Here is a 24,125-nt window from a genome sequence, read left to right as displayed (position 1 = left end):
AATGCTAAGATGCACTGGATCCTTCAAGTGTGGCCAATGTAACATCTGTAGGTATCTACACCCAGTGAGGAAGACCTTCACAGACACAGAAAAAAGGGAAGTTTACAAAATCAAAGATTTTATAAACTGCAATACCCAATCGGTGATTTATTTATTGGAATGTGGGTGCGGAAAGCAATATGTGGGAAAAACAAAGAGACCCCTCAAAATAAGAATCCAGGAACACGTCCGTAATATAAAGAACAAAATTGAAACCCATGCAGTATCCAGACATTTTAACACAGTGCACAACTCCAACCCAGAAGCATTGACTTTTAAAGCAATCGAACTTGTGAAGCTGGGAGAAAGTTGTGGTGACCTGGCCAATAAACTTTCACGCAGAGAAATGTACTGGATATTCCAACTGCAGACACTCCACCCGAAGGGATTCAGTGACTATTATGAAATTGCTCCGTTCCTGTGATTTCGTTCCTGTCTTTATGATCCTACGGTCGGATCCCAACCCACTGCTTTCCCTCCCTCCACCCCCTGCCACTGCTCACTCCCAAACCCCCCCCCCCCACCACCACCCCCACCACTCCCTTTTCACTTACCCCACTACCACCCCCGACCAACCCCCCCCCCACACACACAACCCCCCCCCCCCTCCCCCATCCCACCCCTTCCTCACCATACCAACTGATATCACCATCCGCCTAAGGCCGGTCACAATATGTATTTAGTCATATTATAAATAATATTGACACATGTATGGTAAGTGAATTTTACAGTCAAACCACACTGGATATGCCCAACCTCGCCCGATCTTGGAAGCGAAGCAGTGTCGGGCCTGATCAGTACCAGAACAGGGAGACCACCTGGGAAGATCAGGTACTGTAACCAAACTGTTTTTCAAAAAAGCCTACATGAGCATGTCATTATTACTACCCTGACTAAAAAAGCACATAATAACTTGTCACTATCTACACTAATCCCAATATCCACCTTATTATTATAAACTTGCACAAAGCACTTTACATTTACTGAATCTGCACTTTTCTAATACCAATTTATTTACCAAGCACACCTAGTATTTTACAGAATGTATTTCCTCATCTTTATGCTAGCTTAATCACCTTAATATAGACTACTGTATGGGTAATAACTGTCACTAGGCTAACTAGATCGTTTTTACATCTATTAATCTTCCTTCTTTATTTATTTTTTATTTCCTTATGCTGAGCACCACGGAGGACAGAAATAAACGTCCACTATGCCGATCTCCACTGACATGGCCGCCGCATAAAGATGCTAAGGAAAAAACCAACACAAAGATGGCCGCCGCTGGAGTAACCTGATCAAACACTCCAGTCCTCTAGAAACAACTGAACCAGTGGAAACCGTGGGCGCATGCGCAGTCCCGTTTCGGGAAGTGGGGCGGAAGTGACGCGGCGCAGAGAAACCGGAAGTGGGGCGGAAGACACATCGGCACATCTATTTGAGATGCTTATCCGGACTTTTATGCTCCAAATCTGTTTTTAATGCATATAGTGAACAAGTTATATGCATACACTATCTAATCATGATACTCACTAACTTAAACTAGTAGGTTCTAGTCTGTCATACAACACCATGTGGTAACAACAGGAAGTGATGTCATAATTGACACTAGATCAGTACAGGTATAAATAGAAGCCTGGTCCCACTCTGCCAACACCCCTTGATGAAGTCTGAATGATGAAACGCGTTGGGCAACCTGGCAGTGACTGCATACCAAGTTAAGGAAAAATTCATTATTTATATATTTTAACTGGTATTATATTTTATGTGTATACTTTTTATCCCATTTTTTAGAAAAAGATTTGTTGTTTTAAAATTGTTTGTGAATAAACTGTATTTTATATTTTTACTTATTCACTTATAGTGAAGATAGTGACAAGTTATTATGTGCTTTTTTAGTCAGGGTAGTAATAATGACATGCTCATGTAGGCTTTTTTGAAAAACAGTTTGGTTACAGTACCTGATCTTCCCAGGTGGTCTCCCTGTTCTGGTACTGATCAGGCCCGACACTGCTTCGCTTCCAAGATCGGGCGAGGTTGGGCATATCCAGTGTGGTTTGACTGTAAAAATCACTTACCATACATGTGTCAATATTATTTATAATATGACTAAATACATATTGTGACCGGCCTTAGGCGGATGGTGATATCAGTTGGTATGGTGAGGAAGGGGTGGGATGGGGGAGGGGGGGGGGGGTTGTGTGTGTGTGGGGGGTTGGTCGGGGGTGGTAGTGGGGTAAGTGAAAAGGGAGTGGTGGGGGTGGTGGTGGTGGGGGGGTTTGGGAGTGAACAGTGGCAGGGGGTGGAGGGAGGGAAAGCAGTGGGTTGGGATCCGACCGTAGGATCATGAAGACAGGAACAAAATCACAGGAACGGAGCAATTTCATAATAGTCATTGAATCCCTTCGGGTGGAGTGTCTGCAGTTGGAATATCCAGTACATTTCTCTGCGTGAAAGTTTATTGGCCAGGTCACCACCCCTTTCTCCCAGCTTCACAAGTTCGATTGCTTTAAAAGTCAATGCTTCTGGGTTGGAGTTGTGCACTGTGTTAAAATGTCTGGATACTGCATGGGTTTCAATTTTGTTCTTTATATTACGGACGTGTTCCTGGATTCTTATTTTGAGGGGTCTCTTTGTTTTTCCCACATATTGCTTTCCGCACCCACATTCCAATAAATAAATCACCGATTGGGTATTGCAGTTTATAAAATCTTTGATTTTGTAAACTTCCCTTTTTTCTGTGTCTGTGAAGGTCTTCCTCACTGGGTGTAGATACCTACAGATGTTACATCAGCCACACTTGAAGGATCCAGTGCATCTTGGCATTCGTGTGTCTTCTTTGGAGTCCTTACGTAACATGCTGGGGGCATCCAAAGAAGGATTACGTAAGGACTCCAAAGAAGACACACGAATGCCAAGATGCACTGGATCCTTCAAGTGTGGCCAATGTAACATCTGTAGGTATCTACACCCAGTGAGGAAGACCTTCACAGACACAGAAAAAAGGGAAGTTTACAAAATCAAAGATTTTATAGACTGCAATACCCAATCGGTGATTTATTTATTGGAATGTGGGTGCGGAAAGCAATATGTGGGAAAAACAAAGAGACCCCTCAAAATAAGAATCCAGGAACACGTCCGTAATATAAAGAACAAAATTGAAACCCATGCAGTATCCAGACATTTTAACACAGTGCACAACTCCAACCCAGAAGCATTGACTTTTAAAGCAATCGAACTTGTGAAGCTGGGAGAAAGGGGTGGTGACCTGGCCAATAAACTTTCACGCAGAGAAATGTACTGGATATTCCAACTGCAGACACTCCACCCGAAGGGATTCAATGACTATTATGAAATTGCTCCGTTCCTGTGATTTTGTTCCTGTCTTCATGATCCTACGGTCGGATCCCAACACACTGCTTTCCCTCCCTCCACCCCCTGCCACTGCTCACTCCCAAACCCCCCCACCACCACCACACCCACCACTCCCTTTTCACTTACCCCACTACCACCCCCGACCAACCCCCCCCCACACACACAACCCCCCCCCCCTACCCCATCCCACCCCTTCCTCACCATACCAACTGATATCACCATCCGCCTAAGGCCGGTCACAATATGTATTTAGTCATATTATAAATAATATTGACACATGTATGGTAAGTGATTTTTACAGTCAAACCACACTGGATATGCCCAACCTCGCCCGATCTTGGAAGCGAAGCAGTGTCGGGCCTGATCAGTACCAGAACAGGGAGACCACCTGGGAAGATCAGGTACTGTAACCAAACTGTTTTTCAAAAAAGCCTACATGAGCATGTCATTATAACTACCCTGACTAAAAAAGCACATAATAACTTGTCACTATCTACACTAATCCCAATATCCACCTTATTATTATAAACTTGCACAAAGCACTTTACATTTACTGAATCTGCACTTTTCTAATACCAATTTATTTACCAAGCACACCTAGTATTTTACAGAATGTATTTCCTCATCTTTATGCTAGCTTAATCACCTTAATATAGACTACTGTATGGGTAATAACTGTCACTAGGCTAACTAGATCGTTTTTACATCTATTAATCTTCCTTCTTTATTTATTTTTTATTTACTTATGCTGAGCACCACGGAGGACAGAAATAAACGTCCACTATGCCGATCTCCACTAACATGGCCGCCGCATAAAGATGCTAAAGAAAAAACCAACACAAAGATGGCCGCCGCTGGAGTAACCTGATCAAACACTCCAGTCCTCTAGAAACAACTGAACCAGTGGAAACCGCGGGCGCATGCGCAGTCCCGTTTCCGGAAGTGGGGCGGAAGTGACGCGGTGCCGAGAAACCGGAAGTGGGGCGGAAGACACATCGGCGCATGTATTTGAGATGCTTATCCGGACTTTTATGCTCCAAATCTGTTTTTAATGCATATAGTGAACAAGTTATATGCATACACTATCTAATCATGATACTCACTAACTTAAACTAGTAGGTTCTAGTCTGTCATACAACACCATGTGGTAACAACAGGAAGTGATGTCATAATTGACACTAGATCAGTACAGGTATAAATAGAAGCCTGGTCCCACTCTGCCAACACCCCTTGATGAAGTCTGAATGACGAAACGCGTTGGGCAACCTGGCAGTGACTGCATACCAAGTTAAGGAAAAATTCATTATTTATATATTTTAACTGGTATTATATTTTATGTGTATACTTTTTATCCCATTTTTTAGAAAAAGATTTGTTGTTTTAAAATTGTTTGTGAATAAACTGTATTTTATATTTTTACTTATTCACTTATAGTGTGAGCTTTTATCATTTTAGACACCAGTGGTCGCTAACCCCCCCCCCCCTTTGTGTATTTAATTTTATGCTCCAGGGAACCGCTATCCCTGTTTGGGGGTAAGCAGACGCCCTTTTAAATTTCTAGGGAGTGTCAGGTTCACTTGTATATTACATTACACATTTAGTATCTGTAAACGTTGGTGAACACAAGTGGCGCAATAACTTCTTTCTATTTTTAATTCTTTGGCAATTATTTTTATTGCTGCCTGGTGCATCACAACGTTTCTAGAAAAATGTGGAGGAATTCAGATAGGGCAACCAAAAAACAAAATTGGTGCCAAAAAATATTTAATGAGAAACAGCAATCCAATGAACCCTCACCACCATGTGATTTAGATGAATTATTTTGGGGTATAGAAAGACTCCTCACCAAAGAAGTGAAAACATGGTGGGATATTAAGGGTCTGGAGCACTACATATCGGTTAATAGAATTCCTAGGGGGCTTAGACTCCTAAAACAACCTACATTCGGCAATCTTGATACAGCCTTTTTAGAAAAATGGGATAAAACACTACACAACTGTTCCATTGACCTCATGAAACTTTTGATTGAGGAAAAGAAGAACTCCCTCTTGGAACTAGAGAAGAACATTAAGTGCAAAGAAACAGAACTGGAACCTTTTAAAGATAAAGAGGACTTTAAAATTAATGAAAAAGTTCTTCATATGAAAATGGAAAATATTGAAGAAGAAGTCACCAAGAATAAAGAGAAAAAATTTCTAAGGGACAAAACAGACTACGAACAAGGAAAAATAAAGAATTGGAGCAGGTTTGGAACCATGAATCAGCAAATGAACCGAACAGACAGACAATATTGGAAAACCGTACCAGTGAAAAGAAAACCCTCACGGAACTTCGAAGGAAATACACCATCTCCAACCATAAGGACGCAGAACAGATTCACAGCACTACAAAGATTCAACTCTAATAGTGACCAGACTTTTTAGCCCAAAGAACAGGAACAAGACCGAAAGAAGCCACAAGAAATTCCCTGAAGGAAGATATCCGCCTTGCATCACCGCTGAAAAGAAGGTATACAGAGGAAGAGGAAAACGGGGCAGTAGGAGGGAGAGAGAACAAGAAAAGAGCACTGTAATGACGGATATAAAGGAAAAAGGAATCTTCAACCTCTCAAAACATACTTTATCAAAACCAGAAACATCCTTACTCAACAAAGGCCTCACATTCGCACCCACAGGGGGTCTTAATAAATTTGAGACCTTCATTGATCTAAATAAATTCATTAGAAAATTAACACTGAAAAGACACTTTTTAAGGAAAGATGATGCTATTATTAGTAACTATGAAAACCAATCAAATCAGGCTTAAAACCAACTTCCAAGTTTTATCCGTTGGAGTCGAAAGGGAGTAATATTAATATCTTTTATGAAATGGTAAAAAAGGACCTATGTGAAACCGACTTAGAAAAATCAAGGAGAGGAATATCACGAATCGAGAGAAAGAGGCATTAAAAAAGCTACAGAAAAATCAAGGAATTATTATAAAACAAGCTGACAAAGGGGCGGGGGGGGTCTGGTTATCATGGACCGTGAAAAATACATTAATGAAGCTCAGAGACTACTGGGAGATGACGCTTCTTACATGAAATTGTCCGGTGACCCCAAAGATGTCTTTATTGAAGAACTGAGAACACTTTTAGTACATGGTCTACGTACAGACATTCTTACAAAGGGAGAATTCCAATTTCTGATGAAATCAGACCCCATTACCCCTATTTTCTATTTCTTGCCTAAAATCCATAAAGATCTGGTAAACCCGCCCGGAAGACCCATTGTGGCGGGTATTGATTCACTCACGTCAAATTTATCAGAATATGTAGACGTCTTCTTAAACACCTACGTCAAAGAGTTACCATCATATTTAAAGGACACCACTGCCGTATTGAATTCCCTCAAAGATTTTGAATGGAAAGACACCTTTAAGTGGGCAACAATAGACGTTCAATCGCTATACACTTGTATAAACCACAAAAAAGGTGTAACAGCATGCAGAGAATTCATGGAGAATGATACCACACTAACAGCCATCCATAAAGATTTTATCTGTGATGTCATGTTTTTTATTCTTCAGCACAATTATTTTAAATTTTTAGATGACTTTTATCTACAACGATGTGGGACCGCTATGGGTACGATTTTTGCACCAAGCTTCGCAAATCTTTTTATGGGCAGTTGGGAGAAGAATTTTATTTATGGTAACCATGATTTTAAGAAACATCTAATCTTTTACCGTCGCTACATAGATGACATTTTAATCATCTGGGATGGTACAGAAGAAAGTTTTTATGAATTCCTTGAATTTCTGAGCAACAATGATATGAATCTCGTTTTTACATCTAAGATAAACCAAGAGTCCATTGAATTTCTCGATCTGGTTTTAATGGGGAAGGATGGAAGAGTCGAGACTAAGAACTTCATCAAACAAGTTGATACAAACAGCTACCGGCACTATAAAAGTAATCATCTAAAGAAATGGAAAAATAACATCCCCTTCTCCCAATTTAACAGAATAAAGAGAAACTGCAGCAATCAGGAAGAATCTGAAGCCCAAATTGAGAAGTACAAAAACAGATTCAAGGATAAAGACTATCCAACCAACATATTGGAAGAAGCAGCCACCAAAGCAAAAGCATTAGAAAGATCAACACTGCTAGAATACAAGACCAAAGAAACCAAAAAAGACTCTGTTTCATTCATCACAACATATAACCGTCATGAAAAAACTATCAGAGACTCACTCAATAACCATTGGGGAATCTTATTAATGGACCCAGTCCTTAAAGAAATCCTGCCTCCTCGCCCCGAGATCGTCTTCAGGAAATCACAAAATCTTAAAGATGCACTAGCCCCCAGCATGTTACATAAGGACTCCAAAGAAGACACACGAATGCCAAGATGCACTGGATCCTTCAAGTGTGGCCGATGTAACATCTGTAGGTATCTACACCCAGTGAGGTAGACCTTCACAGACACAGAAAAAAGGGAAGTTTACAAAATCAAAGATTTTATAAACTGCAATACCCAATCGGTGATTTATTTATTGGAATGTGGGTGAGGAAAGCAATATGTGGGAAAAACAAAGAGACCCCTCAAAATAAGAATCCAGGAACACGTCCGTAATATAAAGAACAAAATTGAAACCCATGCAGTATCCAGACATTTTAACACAGTGCACAACTCCAACCCAGAAGCATTGACTTTTAAAGCAATTGAACTTGTGAAGCTGGGAGAAAGGGGTGGTGACCTGGCCAATAAACTTTCACGCAGAGAAATGTACTGGATATTCCAACTGCAGACACTCCACCCGAAGGGATTCAATGACTATTATGAAATTGCTCCGTTCCTGTGATTTCGTTCCTGTCTTCATGATCCTACGGTCGGATCCCAACCCACTGCTTTCCCTCCCTCCACCCCCTGCCACTGCTCACTCCCAAACCCCCCCACCACCACCACCCCCACCACTCCCTTTTCACTTACCCCACTACCACCCCCGACCAACCCCCCCCCCACACACACACAACCCCCCCCCCTCCCCCATCCCACCCCTTCCTCACCATACCAACTGATATCACCATCCGCCTAAGGCCGGTCACAATATGTATTTAGTCATATTATAAATAATATTGACACATGTATGGTAAGTGATTTTTACAGTCAAACCACACTGGATATGCCCAACCTCGCCCGATCTTGGAAGCGAAGCAGTGTCGGGCCTGATCAGTACCAGAACAGGGAGACCACCTGGGAAGATCCGGTACTGTAACCAAACTGTTTTTCAAAAAAGCCTACATGAGCATGTCATTATTACTACCCTGACTAAAAAAGCACATAATAACTTGTCACTATCTACACTAATCCCAATATCCACCTTATTATTATAAACTTGCACAAAGCACTTTACATTTACTGAATCTGCACTTTTCTAATACCAATTTATTTACCAAGCACACCTAGTATTTTACAGAATGTATTTCCTCATCTTTATGCTAGCTTAATCACCTTAATATAGACTACTGTATGGGTAATAACTGTCACTAGGCTAACTAGATCGTTTTTACATCTATTAATCTTCCTTCTTTATTTATTTTTTATTTCCTTATGCTGAGCACCACGGAGGACAGAAATAAACGTCCACTATGCCGATCTCCACTAACATGGCCGCCGCATAAAGATGCTAAGGAAAAAACCAACACAAAGATGGCCGCCGCTGGAGTAACCTGATCAAACACTCCAGTCCTCTAGAAACAACTGAACCAGTGGAAACCGCGGGCGCATGCGCAGTCCCGTTTCCGGAAGTGGGGCGGAAGTGACGCGGCGCCGAGAAACCGGAAGTGGGGCGGAACACACATCGGCGCATGTATTTGAGATGCTTATCCGGACTTTTATGCTCCAAATCTGTTTTTAATGCATATAGTGAACAAGTTATATGCATACACTATCTAATCATGATACTCACTAACTTAAACTAGTAGGTTCTAGTCTGTCATACAACACCATGTGGTAACAACAGGAAGTGATGTCATAATTGACACTAGATCAGTACAGGTATAAATAGAAGCCTGGTCCCACTCTGCCAACACCCCTTGATAAAGTCTGAATGACGAAACGCGTTGGACAACCTGGCAGTGACTGCATACCAAGTTAAGGAAAAATTCATTATTTATATATTTTAACTGGTATTATATTTTATATGTATACTTTTTATCCCATTTTTTAGAAAAAGATTTGTTGTTTTAAAATTGTTTGTGAATAAACTGTATTTTATATTTTTACTTATTCACTTATAGTGTGAGCTTTTATCATTTTAGACACCAGTGGTCGCTAACCCCCCCCCCCATTTGTGTGTGTATATATATATATATATATATAGACACACCCACACATATATAATATAGTCCTATAGTATGTACTATAATCCCATAACGTACAATGCAGTCACTGACCAGAACGTCTTCTCTGCTCTTTGTTGCTAGATCTGCACTGTGACGGCGATATCTTATGAATGGTTGGCGGCCGCCACCTATATGATCAATTACATCACTTACGTCACAGATTTCCAGGTTGGTATATGTCTATCTGTATATATTCCACATTGCCTTTCACTGCTACTAATTCACATACATATATAACACATCTAGATAGCTGTATGGATTATATAGAATACACAGGAGAACAGAACATATACTGTATACATATATAACACATCTAGCTATCTGTATGGATTCTATATAATACACAGGAGAACAGAACATATACTGTATACATATATAACACATCTAGCTATCTGTATGGATTATATATAATACACAGGAGAACAGAACATATACTGTATACATATATAACACATCTAGCTAGCTGTATGAGCGATATCGTCAGTGTTTTCCCTTGAACTCCCGGTAAACGATATAGTGCCTACACACGGAACGATATCGCTAACGATATCATTCAGTGACATCACCCGGCCACCACCCAGAACATGCAGTTTTGGACCATATAGCCAAAATTGACCTGCATGTACAGATGACAGAACACCTCATTAACGGGAGCGCGCATCGTTAACGATATTGTGCGTACACACTGGACGATATTACAAACGATATCGCTCAGAAGGATCAAAATGAGCGACAACGTTTCAAATATCACCTAGTGTATACCCAGCATAAGAGTCCAGATTTCCTGCCAACGTTACCACTCAGTCCCCCGAGTGGAAGTCCGTGCCCTTCAGTCATTTATATGAATGGGGAGGAACAACAGCACACGCTTATATACAGTAGCAGAGTGGGGGGTATATGGTATTACTACCTGGGTCTCTTGGAGGGTCCTGCACCATCTGCTTTGTCCTGAGACCCCTTTGCAGCACGTGACACTACTTCATAGCACTGCAAATTGTATTTTCCATAGGTTTCCCCTGAGGGGGCGTGGCCAAATACAGAAGGCTTGGTACCCAGGACCCGCAGCTATCTCACTGGCCCTGCTTATAATGCGTTATACCATACTTACCTAAACTCTCGGAATGTCCAGGAAATTCGCAGTTTCTATATTAAATAATTTATGTTTGTACAATGACAGTACATGGACTAATGTGACTATATCATGTTCTTGTCTCTCCTCTTGGATCAGCGTTTATGTATAGAGAAGCAGGAGAATGGCTACGCGATCACTCTGAGGACGCAGATCCCGGATTGCGTATAAATGGCCTGGCTCCGTCATGGATGTGGACGTTACCTGAAGCATACAGTACAACTGCTGGAGCCGCTGCCACTGCTGCACCGAGGATCCCTTCTGCCCCGGCCTCTCTCACCCCACCAGCAACAGCCACAAGGCTGCCCTACCCTCTGTATGCGGTGGCGGCTCCCACAGGAATTCCAGGCTTGCCAAAAGTTGAGACCCTGTTTCTCCGTGTTTCCATCCACGTTCCTGTCATCGAGCTTCCAGCGCTCTGCCGTTCCAGTGTCAGCACACCAATTACCAAATTCCAGTGTCTGCTACAGTGCATACCAGCTCAATACCTGGGGTACATAGACAGAGGGCCGCGACCTACGTGTCGGGTGCAGCTAAGTTCAAACCTCCTTGCGGGGGGTCCCTGGTGAATACTGAGCATACAGACTAGTGTAGGGTCTTGCAGAAAATTGGGGTCCCTTGACGTGGGCTGCAAGCTTAAATGTTTTGATCAAAACATGACAAATTCCCCTCTATTTTATGTGCTACATACAGACAGATTCACAGTATATTATTGTTAGTGCCAGTAGCAAAAGTCTTTCTGTTTTGTATACATATATATTGCCACGCAGCTGGTACCTTATACAATGTGGGTAAACACAAGTACGAGCATATTTCATTTCTGTTCAAATAAATAATGCCTAGTGCTATCATGGCAGATTACAAATAGGACTATAAAAGGCCTAGTTGGGGGAGGCTCACTACCCAGCCCTGTATCTGGGAGGGGAGTACATGTAACTGCAATGTAATGGTGTGCTGAGCATATAGGCCAGTGTGGGGACTTGCAGAAAATTGGGGTCCACTGACTTGGGCTGCAAGCTCAAATGTTTTGATCAAAATATGACAAAATCCCCTCTATTTTATTTTCTACACACACACATACACACACACACACACACACACACACACACACAAACACACACACACACACACACACACACACACACACAGGTTTGCGGTATATTGAAAGCGCCAATAGCAAAAGTCTTTCAGATTAGCATTACTTTCTCACAGCATTATGGTCACGGGTTCAATTCCCACCACGGCCCAACTGTGAGGAGTTTGTACATTCTCCCTGTGCTTGCGTGTGTTTCCTCCAGGTACTCCGGTGTCCTCCCACAATTAAAAAATACAAACAATACAGGTAGGTTAATTGCTCCCGACAAAAAAATATCCCTAATAAGTCAGTGTCCATACATGTGTATAGGCAAAGCGTTTGTTATCTATTATCTACGTGTATATAGAGATGCAGAAGGATGGCTATGTGATCACCATGAGGATGCAACTTCCTGGTTCTACCTTGTGAATTATTGTCTACCTTGAGTGCAGGTCCCTGGACTGTGTGTAGTGTGGGGGCTGCTCCTTATACGCAGAAGTACCCACAGCCAGCGGCCGTACAGGCGCTCCCACAGTAGGCGATGCTGGAAAATTGTTCCATTGTCATCACATCTCTGGCACGAAAATAAGCAACACAGCCAACAACAAGTGATAATATTACACATACACGTGTGAGTATTACTGGTAGCTCTATATAGCAGGCAACATGTATTGTAAGCTCAATGTTCTGCCAACAATTGTACCTGTCTGATTAACTGATAAAATCCTAGATATAAAACTGTTATGGGCAGAGGAGAAATACAGAGCGCAGGAACGCGGGAGACTCTGCTGTACTGCTGTGCACCATGTGACAGAAAGCAGTGCAGGTACCATGTGACAGAAAGCAGTGCAGGCACTATGGCAGAAGATGACAGCAAACAGTGCAGGCACCATGGTACCAGGAGACAGAAAGCAGTGCAGGCACCATGTGGCAGAAAGCAGTGTATGCACCAAGTGGTAGAAAGCAGTGCAGGCACCATGTGACAGAAAGCAGTGGAAGCACCATGTGGCAGAAAGCAATGTAGGCACCAAGTGGCAGAAAGCAGTGCAAGCACCATGGCACCAGGTGGCAGAAAGCAGTGCAGGCACCATGGCCCGCCAAGAATGGGAATCACTGTGAATGTTACAGTGTTCTCTGAGTTTATCCGTCATAGCTGTGACTCCGGTGACAGTGCCAATTAGAACATGCATCTACTGTAACTAGACAAATGTGAGCTACAGCAGGCATCTAGCCAAGTAACAGGGAGTGCAGGGCTCCCACTGGCCTCCCACTGCAGTCATAGTAACTCTTACAGAACATATTCTAAGATGAAACCTTTATTTGTAGAATAAATAAAAACGTACAAGTATAAAGAATGCTAATAAGGTGTGATCTGTTCTTAGGTTATATTCCTGGGTCACTAGCTGCAACCTCCTCCAGAATATCTCCTATAGATGAAGATGCTTTAGCAGCCACGAGAACCAGATTCCTGGGTGAGTGTCACGATCCGGGTATCTGGACGCCATTTCTTACCCATCAGATGCCTCCTAAGGCTGGCTCAGCGCTCCAGGACCGGATCCCATCTGTTATCCTGATGTGTACATTCCTGTATCCTCTCCTGTCACTCTGGGACGCTGTCACAGTAAACGCCATATTACACCTGGCATGGCGTCTCCCGCGGCCTCCGCCGCCGTCCCTGAACTTCTGCATGCAGAGTGTCTGAGTGGCGATTACGTCAGCCGCGGCCTCCGCTGTGTCCGCGTGGTTGGATGTGCATCTGTCAGCCTGGCGCCTCCTGTCTCCGGTGGCCGGCGCCGCCATTACTGTTTTCATTACCACATGGATTACAAACCAAACTTCCCTCCAAGTGTCTGCATGGGCGCAGCCATCTTGGATTCTGTCAGCTGATCATTTCCACCAATCTGTTCTCAGTATTGATAATCTGCATAATTGCCTAGCCAATCCCTTCCTTGCTGCAGGTATAAATACACTGTGCCTGAGCAAGGAAGGCGTCAGTGCTTTGGTTGTCAAACCTAGTTCCTGTTTGTCTCTCTCCTGTGATTGTCTTCCAGGTTCCAGCTCCTGTCTCAAGACTTCCACCATAGAGACCCGCACCAGCATTCCACCTGCAGTGTAGCCTGACTCTCCAATCCATTGTGGATTCATCTGTTTCCAGCTACAACATTACCTGCTTCCAGCTCAGCTTCCAGCAGAGTACAGCTTCCCTTAAAGGGCCGGTGTCCTTTCTACACTTTACCACTCTCCACCGGTATTATTATTTCTCCGCTCTCAAGTTCTACATTTCAGTTCATATTTCATCGCTCCCAAGTTCATTTATTATTTAACTGGTTCCAGCCAGTATCCACTCCGTGCTAACAACAGTCTGGTTCCAGCCAGTATCCACAGCAGCTGTTTTATCTTCAGCAACCCAGCTTTTCCTGGAACACCAGCTGGCACAAACCTGGGTTATCTCCATTGCTACAGTCGGGCCTGGTAAGGACTTTCCATCTAGAAGATCATAAGAACTATTTCACACTACCAGTGCCCTGTGGCTCCTGCCATCCTGTAGTACCCAGGAACTGTATTTATTCTTTGCTGACTTTTACGTTTTCTTTTACTGCTGCTGTGTTGCGGAGTTGTCATAATAAACATCATTGACTTTTATCCAAGTTGTCGTGGTCACGCCTTCGGGCAGTTATTATTCATGTTACTTACATGTCCAGGGGTCTGATACAACCTCCCAGGTTCCGGTACATCTCAGCCCCTACAACTGAGGCTGCCTCCCGTCAGCTCAGGCCCTCAGTTGTGACAGTAAGCACTGACCAAATGAATCCAGCCGGAGACCAGGATCAAGCGGCCAGGCCGATGCAAGAACTGGCAGCCCGACTAGAACATCAGGAGGCTGCACAGGGCCACATCATCCGCTGTCTCCAGGATCTCTCTACTCGGCTGGATGGGATTCAGACAACTCTCCGTGGATCAGGCGCGTCTGGTGCGTCAACCACAGTGACTCCAGCTATAACCCCACCCACCTTACCCATTTCTGCTCCACGTCTTCATCTTCCAACGCCAGCAAAATTTGACGGGTCTCCAAGATTCTGCATGGGATTTCTCAACCAGTGTGAGATTCAGTTTGAGCTACAACCTGGCAATTTTCCCAGTGACCGTACAAAAATTGCCTACATTATTTCTCTTCTCAGTGGCTCAGCCCTTGATTGGGCATCACCGTTATGGGAGAGGTCCGACACCCTGCTATCTTCCTACACTGCCTTCGTGTCAACATTCAGGCGCATCTTCGACGAGCCAGGCCGGGTAACCTCAGCTTCATCCGAGATTCTCCGTTTACGCCAGGGGTCACGTACTGTACGACAATATCTGATACAGTTCCAGATCCTGGCATCCGAACTGGCATGGAACGACGAGGCCCTGTATGCTGCATTCTGGCATGGCTTATCTGAGCGTATTAAAGATGAGTTAGCTACCAGAGACTTACCTTCTAAGTTAGATGAGCTAATCTCACTCTGCACGAAAGTTGATTTACGTTTCAGAGAGAGAGCAACTGAGCGTGGAGGATCATCTGCTCCAAAATCTTCTGCTCCTCCTCCTCGTCAACTGTCACCATCTAAAGATGAGCCCATGCAACTTGGCCGTTCCCGTTTAACTCCTGCTGAGCGCCGAAGACGTCTCTCCGAGTTTCTCTGTCTCTATTGTGCAGCTCCGTCTCACACCATTAATGCCTGTCCCAAACGTCCGGGAAACTCCAAATCCTAGCTCGCCAAGGAGAGGGCCGGCTAGGAGTAATGATCTCCTCTCCATCTCCTCAAGATTGTAATCTCCCAGTCTCGCTTCAAGTTGCTCAACGTTATTGGAACGTCATTGCCCTCCTTGATTCCGGAGCAGCTGGGAACTTTATTACCGAAGCCTATGTTAAACGGTGGTCCCTACCCACCGAGAGACTTCCTTCGTCCATTTCTTTAACTGCCGTGGATGGCAGCAAAATTTTTGATGCAGTTATTTCTTTAAGGACTCTACCAGTTCGTCTGAGAGTGGGAGTTCTTCATTCCGAACTTATTTCTTTTTTAGTGATTCCAAGAGCCACACATCCTGTGGTCCTGGGCCTTCCATGGCTCCGTCTTCACCATCCTACAATTGATTGGACGACTACGCAAATCCTGGCATGGGGTTCCTCCTGTGCTGAGACATGTTTGTTTAAAGTATTGCCTGTCTGTTCTTCCTCCCCCAGGTCGTCTGATGTTCCACCTCCTCCATATCAAGATTTCACGGATGTGTTCAGTAAAGCTTCTGCTGATATCCTTCCTCCTCATAGAGAATGGGACTGTCCGATTGATCTCGTTCCAGGGAAGGTTCCACCTCGAGGCCGAACTTATCCGTTGTCTCTGCCTGAGACGCATTCTATGGAGGAATATATTAAAGAGAACCTAGCAAAGGGGTTCATTCGACCTTCTTCTTCTCCAGCCGGCGCAGGCTTCTTTTTTGTAAAAAAGAAAGATGGTGGTCTGCGGCCGTGCATCGACTACAGAGGTTTGAACGACATTACCATCAAGAACCGTTATCCTTTACCCCTGATTACTGAGCTCTTTGACAGAGTTAGCGGAGCTACCATCTTTACAAAGCTGGACTTGCGAGGTGCATACAATCTCATCTGGATCCGTGAGGGTGACGAGTGGAAGACCGCCTTTAACACCCGTGACGGACATTATGAGTACCTCGTCATGCCCTTCGGATTGAGCAATGCTCCAGCTGTCTTCCAGCATTTTGTCAATGAGATCTTCAGAGACATTCTATACCGTCATGTCGTGGTCTATCTAGACGATATCCTCATTTTTGCCAACGATTTAGAGGAACATCGTTTTTGGGTTAAAGAGGTTCTGTCCCGTCTCCGTGTCAATCATCTCTATTGCAAATTAGAAAAATGCGTCTTTGAAGTCAAGTCCATTCCGTTTCTAGGGTACATTGTGTCCGGTTCCGGACTAGAGATGGATCCTGAGAAACTACAAGCAATCCAAAATTGGCCGGTACCCTTAACCCTCAAAGGGGTCCAGAGGTTCTTAGGGTTCGCCAACTATTACCGAAAGTTTATACGAGACTTTTCCACCATTGTGGCGCCTATTACTGCTTTCACTAAGAAGGGTGCTAACCCGTCCAAGTGGTCTGAAGAAGCCATGCAAGCATTTCATCTTTTAAAACAAAGGTTCATCTCTGCGCCTGTTCTGAAACAGCCTGACATCGACTCTCCTTTCATCTTAGAGGTGGATGCCTCCTCCGTTGGAGTAGGAGCGGTGTTATCTCAGAGGGCTAAAGATGGCCATTTACACCCTTGCAGTTTCTTCTCCCGGAAGTTCTCCCCAGCTGAGCGCAACTATGCCATTGGCGACCAGGAGTTGCTAGCCATCAAGCTCGCTCTAGAAGAGTGGAGGTATCTGTTGGAGGGAGCTTCTCATTCAATCACCATACTTACAGACCACAAGAACCTTTTATACCTGAAGGGCGCACAATGTCTCAACCCTCGTCAGGCCAGATGGGCACTTTTCTTTTCCAGGTTCGACTTTAAACTCCAGTTCTGTCCGGGCTCTCAGAATCGCAAGGCCGATGCCCTTTCCCGCTCATGGGAGCAAGAAAATGAGTCAGAGTCTTCAGACAAGCATCCTATTATAAATCCGTTGGCATTCTCCACGGTAGGGATGGACTCTACGCCCCCATCAGGGAAAAGTTTTGTGAAGCCGATGCTAAGGAAGAAGCTCATGCATTGGGCCCATGCTTCCCGTTTTGCCGGACATACAGGTATCCAAAAAACCCTGGAGTTTATCTCTAGGTCCTATTGGTGGCCAACTCTGAAAAAGGACGTCTTGGAGTTTATTGCATCTTGCCCAAAGTGTGCCCAACATAAAGTATCCCGCCAGTCGCCTGCGGGGCAACTGGTTCCACTATCCGTTCCCCGTCGACCATGGACCCACTTGTCGATGGATTTCATTACAGACTTACCCATGTGCAACAAGTTCAATACCATCTGGGTGGTAGTTGACCGGTTCACCAAGATGGCACACTTCATTCCTCTCACCGGTCTTCCGTCAGCTTCCAAGTTGGCTCAAGTATTCATACAAGAGATCTTCCGACTCCACGGTCTTCCTGAAGAAATTATCTCAGATCGAGGAGTTCAATTCACAGCCAAATTCTGGCGAAGTTTATGTCAAGTCCTCCAAGTCAAGCTAAAGTTTTCCACGGCTTACCATCCTCAGACCAATGGTCAAACCGAGAGGGTGAATCAGGACTTGGAGGCCTTCCTCCGCATCTATGTGTCCTCCTCTCAAGATGACTGGGTTCAATTACTTCCCTGGGCCGAGTTCTGTCATAACAACCAGTATCATTCTTCATCTGCTTCAACACCATTCTTCACTAACTTTGGATTCCACCCTAAAGTCCCTGAGTTCCAACCGCTTCCAGCAACTTCTGTTCCCGCAGTGGATATCACCTTGCATCAGTTTGCCAATATCTGGAAGAGCGTACGATCAGCTCTGCTCAAGGCATCGTTCAGGTACAAGAAGTTTGCGGATAAGAAGCGTCGAGCAGTTCCTGCTCTCAAGGTGGGTGATCGGGTATGGTTATCCACAAAGAATTTGAGGTTAAGAGTTCCCAGTATGAAGTTTGCACCTCGCTATATCGGTCCTTTCAAGATTGAACAAGTCATCAATCCTGTTGCTTACAGACTCCAGTTGCCTCCCTTCTTAAAAATACCCAGGACATTCCATGTTTCCCTGTTGAAACCGCTGATCTTGAATCGGTTTCATTCCTCACTTCCTCCAACTCCGAAAGTCCAAACTCAACGAGGCGTTGAGTATGAAGTGGCCAAGATCCTGGACTCACGTCACCGTTACGGTCAACTACAATATCTTATTGACTGGAAGGGTTATGGTCCTGAGAAACGTTCATGGACCAATGCTTCTGATGTCCATGCTCCTGCCTTGGTCCGGAGATTCCATTCCAAGTTTCCTCAAAAGCCAAAGAAGTGTCCTGGGGCCACTCCTAAAGGGGGGGGTGCTGTCACGATCCGGGTATCTGGACACCATTTCTTACCCATCAGATGCCTCCTAAGGCTGGCTCAGCGCTCCAGGACCGGATCCCATCTGTTATCCTGATGTGTACATTCCTGTATCCTCTCCTGTCACTCTGGGACGCTGTCACAGTAAACGCCATATTACACCTGGCATGGCGTCTCCCGCGGCCTCCGCCGCCGTCCCTGAACTTCTGCATGCAGAGTGTCTGAGTGGCGATTACGTCAGCCGCGGCCTCCGCTGTGTCCGCGTGGTTGGATGTGCATCTGTCAGCCTGGCGCCTCCTGTCTCCGGTGGCCGGCGCCGCCATTACTGTTTTCATTACCACATGGATTACAAACCAAACTTCCCTCCAAGTGTCTGCATGGGCGCAGCCATCTTGGATTCTGTCAGCTGATCATTTCCACCAATCTGTTCTCAGTATTGATAATCTGCATAATTGCCTAGCCAATCCCTTCCTTGCTGCAGGTATAAATACACTGTGCCTGAGCAAGGAAGGCGTCAGTGCTTTGGTTGTCAAACCTAGTTCCTGTTTGTCTCTCTCCTGTGATTGTCTTCCAGGTTCCAGCTCCTGTCTCAAGACTTCCACCATAGAGACCCGCACCAGCATTCCACCTGCGGTGTAGCCTGACTCTCCAATCCATTGTGGATTCATCTGTTTCCAGCTACAACATTACCTGCTTCCAGCTCAGCTTCCAGCAGAGTACAGCTTCCCTTAAAGGGCCGGTGTCCTTTCTACACTTTACCACTCTCCACCGGTATTATTATTTCTCCGCTCTCAAGTTCTACATTTCAGTTCATATTTCATCGCTCCCAAGTTCATTTATTATTTAACTGGTTCCAGCCAGTATCCACTCCGTGCTAACAACAGTCTGGTTCCAGCCAGTATCCACAGCAGCTGTTTTATCTTCAGCAACCCAGCTTTTCCTGGAACACCAGCTGGCACAATCCTGGGTTATCTCCATTGCTACAGTCGGGCCTGGTAAGGACTTTCCATCTAGAAGATCATAAGAACTATCTCACACTACCAGTGCCCTGTGGCTCCTGCCATCCTGTAGTACCCAGGAACTGTATTTATTCTTTGCTGACTTTTACGTTTTCTTTTACTGCTGCTGTGTTGCGGAGTTGTCATAATAAACATCATTGACTTTTATCCAAGTTGTCATGGTCACGCCTTCGGGCAGTTATTATTCATGTTACTTACATGTCCAGGGGTCTGATACAACCTCCCAGGTTCCGGTACATCTCAGCCCCTACAACTGAGGCTGCCTCCCGTCAGCTCAGGCCCTCAGTTGTGACAGTGAGAAGTGCGGTTTAAACAGAGGGATCACATCACAATGGAATCCTGCAAGAGAGACAGATTCATGTTTCAGATAACCCGCTGCCCAAAGTGCCTCAATTGCTTTGCTGAGGGCATTAAGAAAATGGTTTCTCACTGGCAACCCCTAGTGTTAATCATAAATAATAATCTGATGGCTCAAATGTATGTTATCAAGTTATCACAATGTTCTTAAAGGACGTTCCATACCAACGTGAGTCAATGGGGCAGCCTCCGCGGTGTCTCTGGTTCCGGGCTATGTTACCATAAAGATTGGTCAGCCCACCTTATGACCTCACCACCGAGTGCAGCCAACAATGGGGGTCATTCCGAGTTGTTCGCTCGCTCTGGGAGTGTATCTTCGCTTAGCAGAATAGCGAACGAAAGATTAGCAGAATTGCGAATAGAAAAATCTTAGCAGTTTCTGAGTAGCTCGAGACTTACTCCTACACTGCGATCAGTTCAGCCCGTTTCGTTCCTGGTTTGACGCCACAAACACGCCCTGCGTTCGGCCAGCCACTCCCCCGTTTCTCCAGACACTCCCACGTTTTTTCCTGACACGCCTGTGTTTATCCGCACACTCCCAGAAAACGGCCAGTTTCCACCCAGAAACACCCACTTCCTGTCAATCACACTCCGATCATTTCAACGATGAAACTTCTTTGTTCGGACGTGAGTAAATCTACTAAGTTTGGTGTTAAAATACTTAGCGCATGCGCACTGCGTACCATGCGCATGCGCACTGCGTACCATGCGCATGCGCATTTTAGCCTTAATCGCTCCGTTGCGAAAATCGGCAACGAGCGAACAACTCGGAATGACCCCCAATATTCAATGTTGTTTCCTATTAAATGAGGGTGTGATGGAGGAATATAAAGGTCTGGTCTCCCTGGGTAGGTTACCAGCCCACAACACCTACCCTTCTCCTGTAGGAAGATCATCCTGTCCAGCAGTATAAGAGTCTCCACTAGAGGCGCCAGCAGTAAGGCCAGACTGAAGAATGCCACCACATTCCGATGCTGGGACAGCATGTGTTCTAATAAGGTCTCATCCATGGGGGTGCTGGGATCCAGACCTACTCGCTTTAGTCCTAGCTTGGCGTATCTGATGGAGGAAAATAATGCACCAATAAAAGCCATTATACAATAATAAATGGAGAATGTGTCAATTCACATATTAAAATATGTAAGTAACATACACTCACATTACATGTGGATTTAGGAATTGATCTCGATAATGAAGAAGACAAAGCCTCTAGTTTACGCTACATTCTCATATAGCACAGCAAATGCGGCCGGAGAAGGGGAAGCAATCAGTGAAACAATGGAACTGACCTAGATACACATAGAAACTTATGTTTCTATGTGTATCTAGGTCGGTTCCATTGTTTCACTAATCGCTTCCCCTTCGCTGTGATCTCACTTCTTCCAATATGTTGCACCATGTGCTTGCACACGTCTAAAGCGCACGTTAATTTTCATGGGTTTTTACTAATTTTTCTAACAATAATAAGAATGAGCCCTAAATATTGTACAAATTCTCCTGATTACTTATCAGTCTTTGTACAGAACTGCATTAGCTCTGAGAAGCTGTAGACATATGTGGTTGCAGTGTTGCCCTGTAATGCTGTAAAACTGGAAACATTGCCTTGTATGACGGCGCTGCCCACCCAGAACACCTACCAAGACTCTACACCCACTGTCATCGGGATCCCTATAGCAAGATATGACCTGCAAAACTCTACACAATCACCAAATGGACTTCAGAGCCATCTCAGAGCACCACTACTGGGCAGGAGAAACCACGCAGGAGCTTCCATCTGCCTCCCTCTAACTTCCTGCATCTGGTTCGGGAGGTAACAGCCCTGCAGTATGGGGGAATAGGTATCTATAGGCCGATCAGTGAGTTATCAATCACTCCGCATATTTCCGTGCAACAAGCAGAATTAGACACAGACTGAAGAGCAAAACCTCCTCTCTTTTAGCCCCTGACCATTAGAAGCATGTAATGCCCGGTACAGACAGTACTATTATTATGTTACACAGGTTGATCTTCCTGAGGCAACTCGGAAATTCAATATTTCACAGAAACTGCTGATTATCTTCTATACGGCCATTGTGGAGTCTGTTTTATGCTCTTCAATCACAGTCTGGTATGGAGCTGCCAACGAGTGTGACAGACGGAGGCTACAGAGGGTTGTGAGGACCGCAGAAAAAATCATTGGAGCCATTCTCCCCTCTGTTCACGACCCCTACCTGTCCAGAGTCAAAAAGCGTGCAGGGAAAATCGTAGCAGACTAGCTGCACCCTGGTCACGTCCTGTTTGAAACACTTCCATCTGACAGGCGTTATAGGTCCATTCTCGCCAAGTTGACCAGAACCCAAAAAAAAGCTTCTTTCCACTAGCTGTCCACTTACTAAATTATGCCTAACAAGTCTGGTGCAATGAACTGCTATGTGATTGTAGAGAGTGTTTTATACTGATGTATGTTATGTACGTACGTACGTACGTACGTACGTACGTACGTACGTACGTACGTACGTACGTACGTGTGTTATGTTATGTCTTTTCCTTTTATGTTATCTGGCGATGCATTGTAAACTGCAAATAATTCCTAGTATACATGAGTATACATGGCTAATAAAGTCTGATTCTGATTCTGTCTGCTAGAGGTGACGGTGATGAATCCGCTGGCCATAAGATCACTCATTGTAATCAGAAAAATACTCACGGGCATGACTGCGAGTAATTGAATTCCCCCCTTAGTTGATCAAAATAAGCGTCTGAGTGTTTTTATTATACATACTTACTCTTTGAAGGGAAGCTTGTGAGCCTTTTTGATTGTCTGCACACCAACGCGTTTAATGGTCAGCTCTACACCTCGGATGACAGTTTCCAGCACAGCTCTGTAGCAATGAGTTCTCAAAATTTTGCTGTCACCTTTAAGACGCTCCATATAATCTTCTATGGCGTGGCACGCCACCTCCCTAGATTTGTAAGACAGCTTGTGCCCCGGGAGCACGGACACCCAGGAGCTCATGGGATAGCCATACTCTTGTAGATCTGAGATACCCGGATGAGAATTAGCCAGGACACCAGGTGGTTGCGGCTCCTCGAGTGTGGTTAACTTCATGTAGCAGCAAGCAACTGACGTGATACCCACAATAGTGGGACACCTGGCAAAATGGCGTAACATAGCTACACTTAGGTCTCCACATGCATGGAGTCCTGTTAACACAAATGTATTCAATGGCAAATGGCACTGTCCCGTAGTGGTTCCACCATCACAAGAGCATGCTACACAGTTACCTGTGCAGATGTTATGGGGCATTTGTGAGTTCATTGGTTTATCAGACACAAGCTCTTCTGTTGCACATACATGTGAAATGCACAAGTCCGAAACTGTTGTCCAGCTACCGGCAGCCATCTTGTTTCCGCCTTTGGCTTCTAGTTGTGTCTTCACTCCGCAGCCGCCTAACTGTCTCAGAAAATCTTCCCATGATGCTTGAGGATTTACAAATGCCAAGATGTGCCGTGGAGGTTTTGGTGAGAGGTTCAGAATAGCTTCTGAATCACTACTCTAAAGAAAAAAACATAAAACAATGTTTACTCTGTAATACCGAGAGCAACTAGATTATAATTAACTAGACTCAATCATAGCGACCATCAAATTAATTACCATGGGTTTCAGAATACACACGTTGCTGGTATTGAGAGGTTGAATATTACATTTGTAGTGTAACATTAAATAC

The 24,125-nt window shown here is 44.5% G+C and overlaps 2 protein-coding genes and 4 pseudogenes across 2 annotated transcripts in view; 3 read left to right on the top strand and 3 right to left on the bottom strand.

The window, feature by feature from the left end:
- Positions 1-24,125, bottom strand: part of LOC134891357 (T cell receptor alpha chain MC.7.G5-like) — a 545,029-nt gene that overhangs the window by 116,984 nt on the left and 403,920 nt on the right. The window lies entirely within an intron of this gene.
- On the top strand, positions 763-882 carry LOC134946078 (5S ribosomal RNA; annotated as a pseudogene).
- LOC134946067 (5S ribosomal RNA) lies at positions 1,989-2,108 on the bottom strand (annotated as a pseudogene).
- LOC134946056 (5S ribosomal RNA) lies at positions 3,708-3,827 on the top strand (annotated as a pseudogene).
- On the top strand, positions 8,557-8,676 carry LOC134947944 (5S ribosomal RNA; annotated as a pseudogene).
- Positions 13,353-24,118, bottom strand: LOC134932065 (methyltransferase-like protein 25B). Its single transcript, XM_063926111.1, has 5 exons — positions 24,053-24,118; positions 23,184-23,953; positions 21,293-21,477; positions 20,361-20,400; positions 13,353-13,483 (listed from the first exon to the last, which is right to left on the bottom strand). The coding sequence occupies exons 1-5, from the start codon at positions 24,116-24,118 to the stop codon at positions 13,390-13,392; spliced, it is 1,155 nt and encodes a 384-aa protein (XP_063782181.1). The 3' UTR covers positions 13,353-13,389.

The sequence above is a fragment of the Pseudophryne corroboree genome, chromosome 1 (genome assembly GCF_028390025.1).
Source record: "Pseudophryne corroboree isolate aPseCor3 chromosome 1, aPseCor3.hap2, whole genome shotgun sequence".
Taxonomy (NCBI): domain Eukaryota; kingdom Metazoa; phylum Chordata; class Amphibia; order Anura; family Myobatrachidae; genus Pseudophryne; species Pseudophryne corroboree.
This window is presented reverse-complemented; position numbering and strand designations above follow the sequence as displayed.